This window comes from Odontomachus brunneus, unplaced genomic scaffold (genome assembly GCF_010583005.1).
Source record: "Odontomachus brunneus isolate Ranch 3 - 2012 unplaced genomic scaffold, Obru_v1 Obru_scaffold_145, whole genome shotgun sequence".
NCBI lineage: Eukaryota > Metazoa > Arthropoda > Insecta > Hymenoptera > Formicidae > Odontomachus > Odontomachus brunneus.
This window is the reverse complement of record NW_022639595.1, coordinates 726,160-734,864: the sequence shown is the minus strand read 5'-3', so window position 1 is coordinate 734,864 and position 8,705 is coordinate 726,160. Positions and strand designations below refer to the sequence as shown.

At 35.0% G+C, this 8,705-nt stretch overlaps 1 protein-coding gene across 3 annotated transcripts; it reads left to right on the top strand.

Moving 5' to 3' along the window:
• The first annotated feature begins 3,000 nt into the window (after nt 1-3,000).
• Nucleotides 3,001-7,573, top strand: LOC116850428. Of its 3 annotated transcripts, XM_032828713.1 has the most exons (3): nt 3,001-3,245; nt 3,384-3,571; nt 3,653-7,573. In XM_032828713.1, exons 2-3 carry the CDS (start codon nt 3,384-3,386, stop codon nt 3,948-3,950), a joined length of 486 nt encoding a protein of 161 aa, XP_032684604.1. In that variant the 5' UTR covers nt 3,001-3,245; the 3' UTR covers nt 3,951-7,573. The 3 variants fall into 3 exon arrangements, 2 of the variants coding, with proteins under 2 accessions (XP_032684604.1, XP_032684603.1); XR_004379342.1 differs by having other exon boundaries at nt 3,001-3,574; XM_032828712.1 differs by having other exon boundaries at nt 3,001-3,571.
• The last annotated feature ends 1,132 nt before the right edge of the window (nt 7,574-8,705 follow it).

Genomic DNA, 8,705 nt, shown 5'->3' with positions numbered 1-8,705 from the left:
ATTTATGCTACTTCATGCTTCGTTCCGTTTTTCTTCCTTCTATTCTATTATGTATATAATCATCTCGTGTATATAGTTGGTCTTTTTTTTAGTTATGATGTTACTTACTTAGAAGCTAGTCTTGTTTCCATCATGTTAAATATATCGTTAGACACCGAAGATCCGCGCCTAATATCTCCCCACCCAACCCGCCTACGCGAGTCACGAGGCGCCTCGGCGCGCGTTAACTCGGCGCGGCGCCGCTACGTGGCGCCGGCCGGACACCGCGGCCGCTTCTCGCGGTTAAATATCGCTAGCCGCGCCGATATAACGGGGCCGCTCGGGCGCCAGGAGAGAGGTCGTCAACCGGTCTCTTACCCGAGACCGGTCATCCAGGACGACACCATCCTGGTGATACACTGTTAACACAGCCGCCACCGCTCCTCTCCTGTTAGGACCACACGCGTTGTTTGATTCAACCGTCGTCCTTATTTTAGTTTTTCCTCTTTCCTGCAACCCGCGACGACCGAGTTGCCCGATTCAACCGATCGCCGTTCCTAACTCCTGGAGACGCACGCGTTGCCCGATTCAACCGGCGTCCCCGCTTTCCTGCAAAACACGCGACGACCGAGTTGCCCGATTCAACCGATCGCCGTTCCTAACTCCTAGAGACGCACGCGTTGCCCGATCCAACCGGCGTCTTCGCTTCCTGCGACCGCGCCCCGCGGGCCCCCCAGTCGTGCCAGCTGCCCCAATAGGTGCCACGGCTACCATCCGCCCCCTGCTCATATCAACTGTAAATATTTCGGTGTAAATAGTACTTTGTTGTTGGTGTCTCCAATAAATCTAAGTTGTAAATAGCGCATTCACTCTCGCACACTCTCTCATCTCCTCTCACACGGATCCGGACTCCGGCGAGCGAAATCCGGCACGCAGAAAAACGAAACGTTACAACATAATAAACATTTAAAACATACAAGAGTATTTTAAATGTTTACAATAAAAGTACAGGTACAATATTTAATAACAATACAAACATTAATACTATATTTAATAAATTTAAATAAAGTTTATATTTATAAATAAAATATAATTCTCATTCAATAACATCTTTTTTCCAATTAAAATAGGTTATTTAAATATCTTCATTATTTATTTTTTTTCTATTCAAGTTATTATGAAGTTTATTTTATGTAAATATTATTGCTTTAGGATATTACGAATGTAAGTGAATCAAACACTAACCTTAGCGTAGCATCACCATTTCAAAGTGTATCTAAGGATAATATTCACGTATTACCATCTACAAGTGACCTTGATACTACTAGTATAGGTAATAGTACGTCGACAGACACATGTCTTTCTTGTGGGAAGGTATACATTATTTATATTAATTTTGTAATGCCTCTCATATTTATTTTCTTCATCTAATTTATATCTATCTTAAAACAACTTTCTTTCGTAGTCTTAATTTCATTTCTGTAGTGATGACTATCTTGTAGAAAATATATCAAAGAAATCGATTTATTTATATTTGTTGAAATTTTAATTGTATAATTACATAATACAAACCTATATCATTAAATATAATACTAAGCAATTAGTGTTTTGTTTTATTTAATATTTTTTAATCTTAATTTTAAGAATCTAAGACAATTACTCACAGAATCCGGTACTGGACAAAAATTATTAACACAGACACGATTAAGTCCATCAGATCGCAATAAATTATGTCAGATAATTATTGAAAAACTTCTTAGCAAATGTATGAAGTATGTATAAATATATATTATAGCTTCAAAATTTACAATGCCTATTTTTATATTTATTTCTTTCATTCTACTTTTTATTGTAGAATAAAGTCTGAAGATTTTCAAGAATGGGCTGCACAGATTGTTAGTCTTGTTAAGTATGAAAAAACATCTATATACTACGTTCCAAGTAACACTAAATTCAAACGTTTTGCTAATGGAAAACTTTGGGGCAAGTATAATAATGTTAAGAAATTTATGAAGAAACACACAAATGAGTGTAAAAAAGAGAACATTGAAACAACTTCTCTTTCTGAAGAGGCATTGATTACATTACGTGTTATTTAACCGGAAGACGAAAATCTTGAAAACTTGTGGAAAGAAACATTTGCAGAAAGAAATAGAAAAACTGTAATTAAAGATTATTATGATGAATATCCTATTCTAAAAACTGCGATTGGTGCTAAACTTGTAAGAATATATGACATTTTAATGTTCTATAACTCAACTTAAAAATATAATGTTACTCAATGTCAAAGGTTACAGTTACATTGATTTTCAAATAGCAACAGAAAGAGATACGTTAATATTCCATAAAAAGTGGCCTGAAATAGCTCCGTATATACTACTTCTTGCTGAGAAAACAGAAACATGTCCCTCATTGTGCGAAGTAAAAAATGGTATATATAAATAATTTTTTGAATACCATAAATAAATCTTTTTTGTACAAAACATCCTATTATATTTTCAAAATTGTGTACAAATATGAGGTATGTAAAAATAGAAGAAATTTAGGGGTGTATATCAGTTGGACACGGGGCAATTGGACACAGTCCAATCACAAGTCGCTGTTCCAAGGGACCCTACAAATGTCTCTAATCATACGGTGCTGTGATTGGCTGTGTCCAAATGCACCGTGTCCAAGTGCACCGTTCCCGAAATTTAGCATAATTTATATATTATTTGCAGATATACCAATTGAAACATTGAGTCTTCTTATATTACCTTATTTATTTAAATCTAATAACATAAAAACAAGCAATAAGAAAAGATGGAAACCATCCAAAATAGAAGTTGCTGAAAGTTTTATTTTTCGAGTTCCTGTAAGCTGATATTTTTATATATATCTGTTAAGATTCATGTTCTAAAGTTTTGATATTTTTATATTAGTATAATCGCGCGCACAATGAGTTGCGTTTGTGACGGCGCTAGCGAGAGCTCTCATGTTTTGTTCGGTCGCAGCTGCGCATGCGTGTCGCTATCTCTTTTTGCTTTCCACTTCTTCACTCTCTTGTGTCGTGTATAGACTCGCTACTGCATCGCTCATGTATAAATTTTTCTTTTGTTGTATAGTCGATCAAGACGGTATAAACTAACCATTGTTCAGTTTAATCTGTGTACCCTCTCAATAACTATTGCAAGAAACCTTTTGACGACTCACCCAATAGGTTATGGGCCCAGAAGAATACGTACATTGAGAGGTTATGTAATTTTTTCTCAATATCTTTGGACAAGGTAACAAAGAGAAATTTTTTCTTTCTTGTTCGTTGTGGTGTAAAACGGAGATAAACATTCTCGACCATGGCCGAATCGATCGACCTGAAAAACATTACAAAATTCAACGGAACAAATTTTCAGCTCTGGAAATTTCAGATGCTAGCAGTTTTTGAAACCAGTGGTTTCAAGGAAATTGTTGAAGGGGCTTCAGCGAGATCCACAGAAGCGGGTACATCATATGCAGCATGGGTGTCCAAAAATGCAAAAGCTAAATGCATCCTGGCTTCGTCGATGGAGTACTCACAATTGGAATATCTGATAACCTGCCAAACAGCAAACAAAATGTGGTGAAAATTGAGTAATATCTACGAGCAACGTAGCGCTACAAACAAATCTATATTCTTGTCACGATTTTACGAGTATAGAATGGGTACCAACGACACAGTAATGCAACATGTCTCTAAAATCGAGAACCTCGCGAGACAGCTGAACGATGTAGGAGAAGTCCTATCCGATGTAGCCATCAACACGAAAATCCTGATGACGCTTCCTGAGAAGTTCAACCCACTGATTACTGCATGGGACAGCGTAGCTACGGAAAACCAGACTCGTGCCAACCTAATCGAGCGACTCATAAAAGAAGAACATCGTTTAACAACGATGGATACAATGACAGGCGTTTGCAACAACGAGCATCAGAAAGAAAAACGACAAGTCGAGTAATAATTATAAGAAACACGAGTTCGTATAAGTTTAAAAATAAGAAATCTACAAAATGTTATTTTTGTCATAGATTAAGTCATTTTGCAAAAGACTGTCGTAAAAGAAAAGATTTAAATAAGGATAAATGCGATAATAACTGTCCAACAAATCAATTCTCAAGCGAACAGAAAAATAGTCCAAACGAACATAGTGCATTTGTTGTTAAACGTAGAGAAACGAAAACGTAGAGAATAGTATTTTAAACGCAGATATACGAAATATATGGTTGCTTGATAGTGGAGCCAGTAGGCATATGTCTTTCCAAAAAAGTTGGTTCGATGATTTTGTCGAAGTGAATGAATCGGTTTGTTTAGGCGATAACTCAATGTGCGAAGTAAAGGGATGAGGTACCATATACATTCGGAAGTTGGATCAACGGTCGCATCAACGATGTCCTTTATATACCTAGTTTAAGAAAAAACTTATTCTCGACCGGTGTAATTACACAAAAAGGTTTTAATTTGCATCTAAATTCAAACAATGCTTTTATTTACTCAAGAAATGATTTAGTAGCTTACGGAAAACGTGAAAAAAATAACTTGTATAGAATGATATTCGAAGTTGTTACGGAACATGAAGCAAATCTCGTAACAAAGAATGATCTGAATTTGTGGCATCAGCGTCTTGCACATATCAACTGTAAATCGTTACGAAAAATGATTGACAATAACTTAGGAACTGGGATAAAAGCGAATACACCAATGACACAATTCTTTTGCGAAAATTGCGTACAGGGAAAGCAACATAAACTAACGTTTAATAAAAATCCTCGAATAAAAAAGAAAAAGGTAGGCGAATTAATCCATGCGGACCTATGCGGACCAATGCCTACAGATTCGGTGGGAGGTTCAAAGTATTTTCTGCTTTTTAAAGACGAATTTTCATGTTTTCGCACGGTATATTTCCTAAAGTATAAAAGCAATACGTTCAAATTTTTCAGGAAATTTGAGGCCTCATTCCACAACAAATTCGGATATCGCATAAAAGCCCTAAGATGTGATAATGGTACTGAGTTTTGTAATAGAAATTTGAGAGAATATTTATCGTTACACGGTATAAAACTAGAAACATCGGCACCATATGTGCATCAACAAAACGGTCAAGCAGAACGCGAAATGCGTACAATATGAATAGTCGAATGCGTTCCGACCATGATACTCCCGAAAAATTTATTCCAGCGACTATGGGCAGAGGCCGTACATACAACAGTATATATCCTAAATAGATGTGTTTCATCAATGTCACACGAAAAAACTCCACTTGAGTTATGGACACAACAAAAACCAGACTTAGCGCATGTCAGAATTTTTGGAAGAATAGCGTATACGCATATTACAAAAGAATTTCGTAAGAAATTTGATGCGAAATCGAAGAAATGTATCCTCGTAGGCTACCATGGTGACTCAAAAAATTAGATTGTATGATCCAAACACTGATAAAATTATAGTTTCGCGCGACGTAATCTTTAATGAGGATATCGATAGCATGAACTCAAAAAAGGACAGCGGTCCTGTTATTACTATTAAAAACAAAATTGTCGAGAATAACGAAAATGTAATAAATAAGGGAACGGTAGATGAAGATAGTTTTCTAGACTACGAAGATGCAAATGATAAAATAGAAACTCCATGTTTCACAGAAACACCTAAAAAGTATAAATTAAGAGATCGCAGATCTATTAAAGCAAGATCGTTACTCTGCATGTCTTGCATCTTACGACGAGCCAAAAACATATTTAGAAGCGATACAAAGTAAAGATTCACATAAATGGAAAAACGCAATTGACGAAGAGCTTAAAGCTCACAAAAAGAATAAAACTTGGGAACTATCCACTTTACACACAAATAAAAGGACTATTGGATGTAAATGGGTATTTAAAATTAAAGAAAACCCAGGTATCAACGAAGTAAGACATAAGGTACGTCTTTGCGCTAAAGGTTATTCTTAAAAGGAAGGTCTCGATTATAACGAGATCTTTTCACCCGTAGTTCGTTATGATTCTGTACGAATTCTCTTAGCGATAGCCGCACAAGAAAATTTAGAAATTGGTCAATTTGATGTAAAAACAGCTTTCGAAACTCCAAGAAGAAATATACATGCAAATACCAGAAGATCTTAAGACACAAAACGAAGATATAGTCTGCAAGCTGCATAAATCGTTATACGGGCTCAAACAATCAGCAAGATGCTGGAATGAGCGATTTGATACTTTTTTAAAACAAATTGACTTTAAGCAATCAAATGCAGATCCATGTTTTCTTTCGCAATAACGAGCAAGGTAAAGTCATGATTGCACTTTATATAGACGATGGACTTATTTTAGCCACAGATAAGAATTTGATAAACGACACCTTGAAGGAAATACAAAATGTATTTGAAATTACAATCGAAAATTCAGAATATTTCTTAGGGATACAAATAAAGCGCAATCGCAAAGAAAATTCAATATTTATCCACCAATAACTGTATATTGAACGCATGTTAATACGATATAACATGATAGATGCGAATCCTTTGTCAATACCCGCAGATCCTCACGCGAAATTACAAGTGGCCAATGTAGAGGACAATATTAGACTTGAAGTGCCATATCATGAAGCAGTAGGAACGTTATTATTTTTATAAACTGTATCATAACCCGATATAGCTTATGCCGTCGGTATAGTCAGCCGATACTTAGATAAATACAATGACCGACATTAGAATGCCGTAAAGAGGATAATACGATACTTATCTTACACGAAATATTTAGGAATATTGTATTCAAAGTATGAAAATTTAAACTTGACAGGCTTCTCAGACTCAGATTACGCCGCAGATATAGAGACTCGTCGATCAACGAGTGATTACATATTTAAATTATTGAATAGCCCAATAACATGGATGTCGAAACGACAAACATGTGTAAGCCTTAGCACTACAGAGGCCGAGTATATCGCAGCGTGTCTAACAGTTACGGAATCAATTTGGATACGAAAGTTGTTATGTAACTTGAGATTTGAGCGGAAAGATCCAACGCCAATATATATAGATAACCAATCGACTATTAAGTTAGTAAAGAACCCCCAATTTCATTGTCGAACAAAACACATTGATGTAAAATTTCATTTTATTAGAGAGAAATATGATAATTGCGAAATCAACGTGATATATATATGTACGCGTGATCAAATAGCAGACTTATTTACAAAAGCATTACCGAAAGATAGGTTTGAAAACTTGTTATCGAATATAGGTTTAATACATATAGATATATAATGCATGTAATCACATATTTACTCCTGTAATCGGACGCACGATTTCATAAAACATTCAAAAGGTGGGAGTGTTAAGATTCATGTTCTAAAGTTTTGATATTTTTATATTAGTATAATCGCGCGCCCAATGAGTTGCGTTTGTGACGGCGCTAGCGAGAGCTCTTATGTTTCGTTTGGTCGCAGCTGCGCATGCGTGTCGCTTTTCGCTTTCCACTTCTTCACTCTCTTGTGTCGTGTATAGACTCGCTACTGCATCGCTCGTGTATAAATTTTTCTTTTGTTGTATAGTCGATCAAGACAGTATAAACTAAACATTGTTCAGTTTAATCTGTGTATACCCTCTCAATAACCACTGCAAGAAACCTTTTGACGACTCACCCAACAATATCTTTGGAAAATCACCCTTATAGAAATATCATACTAAGAATCATTGATAATTACTTATTTTCAGTATTAAAAATACTGGATAATAAGTAATTATCAATGATTCTTAGTATGATATTTCTATAAGGGCATATTATTCGCAAACATATTTATAATTGGATTATTCTATTGTATTATACGTTTCAGAATATAGCAGACTTAGAACCTAAACTCCAAGAACGAAAGGAAAAGCTTGAAGTTTATGGCTTAACATTTCAGCCAACGGTGGTTGTAGTAGGTTGCATTGTAAATTATATATCTTTCTACGTGATTATTAACGATGTTAAGTACACATTAACGAATTTAATGAGTGCAGTAAATTTATGCTTCCAAGTCTTCTTTGCGCTAGATGCTATCTATCCGGTAGATTCGGAAATTATATGGTATTTCTTGCAAAAATATGTTTACAGCAAAAATATGTTTACTACCCAAACCAAATGTCGAAATTTCATCTCTATAGATGCTGTTTGGCACGACATACAGCAACTTATGCTTAACCCCTAGTAAGTTATTTAAATAATAAGTAAGTTATTCAAATAATAATTTATAGCATTGCTAACTTGTTTACGAAAATGTTATAAGCACATATATTAAAAAAAAATGATAAAATGTGAATATTGTCGTAAAACCTTTCCAAAAAGGTATTTAAAATTCCATATACGTTTTGAACATCGTACAAGTATTGTTTCTATGAAATATACTTGTAATTTCGAAAATTGTAATCGTTGTTACTCTACTTATAAAGCTCTTCAGCAACATAAAAAGCATTGCAAACATTTGAAAACAGCAATAAGTGAATCCGATATTTTACAACACGTAAATATTAATAATATGACTTCACAATTGCACAATTGTAACGAAAAAACCGAATCTGATTGTAGTAATTGTGATATAAATGTTAATACTAATTGGAATATTGAAGATGTACGTAATGAACTTCGCATACTAGCATTGCAATTAATATCTTCTTTACACGCTGATGCAACATTATCCCGATTACAAATTGATCGCGTTACGCACATATTTCATTCTTTCC

Coding starts and splice junctions, on each gene's coding strand:
- LOC116850428 (XM_032828712.1), top strand. CDS start 3,312: ATGGCCGAATCGATCGACCTGAAAAACATTACAAAATTCAACGGAACA. Junction 3,572..3,652: donor TGCCAAACAGCAAACAAAAT/GTGGTGAAAATT, acceptor TTACGAGTATAG/AATGGGTACCAACGACACAG.